This window comes from Sesamum indicum, linkage group LG9, assembly GCF_000512975.1.
Source record: "Sesamum indicum cultivar Zhongzhi No. 13 linkage group LG9, S_indicum_v1.0, whole genome shotgun sequence".
Lineage (NCBI taxonomy): Eukaryota > Viridiplantae > Streptophyta > Magnoliopsida > Lamiales > Pedaliaceae > Sesamum > Sesamum indicum.
This window is the reverse complement of record NC_026153.1, coordinates 5057203-5057515: the sequence shown is the minus strand read 5'-3', so window position 1 is coordinate 5057515 and position 313 is coordinate 5057203. Positions and strand designations below refer to the sequence as shown.

The following is a 313-nucleotide window of genomic DNA, read 5'->3' as shown; positions in this document are numbered from 1 at the left end:
GGCCTCCAAGACTATAGCAGAGATATTCAGGGACCGTGAAGGCCAGAAGTCGCCGGCAAAGTCCCCGAAGCAAGGAGAAGTAGGCGCCGCGGCGCAGAGGGCTGCTGAGTGGGGCCTGGTCCTGAAGACTGATGAAGAGACGGGTAAACCACAGGGGGTGAAAGTGAGGACTTCCGGCGATGAGCCCAACAAAGCGGGGAATTCCAGGAGGGATTCCGGCAACTCCGTCCGGAGCTCCGGCGACCTGTCTGACGACGGAACAGGTGACGGATTAATATTAATATTAAATTAATTAATTAAACCATGCAATAAT

General features: G+C 54.0%; 2 protein-coding genes across 3 annotated transcripts in view; both read left to right on the top strand.

Annotated features, from left to right (window-relative positions):
- LOC110012595 (phototropin-1-like) overlaps positions 1-298 on the top strand; it is a gene marked incomplete in the record, with an annotated part of 844 nt that extends 546 nt beyond the window's left edge. The window contains 1 exon segment of the mRNA XM_020696844.1: positions 1-298. Within this exon segment, the coding sequence (XP_020552503.1) occupies positions 1-292 (292 nt within the window).
- Positions 308-313, top strand: part of LOC105170677 (phototropin-1) — a 12403-nt gene continuing 12397 nt past the window's right edge. For both annotated transcript variants that reach the window (XM_020696842.1, XM_020696843.1), the window contains exon 1: positions 308-313. This exon is cut by the window's right edge and continues 157 nt beyond it. The gene's annotated coding sequence lies outside the window, so the exon portion shown is untranslated.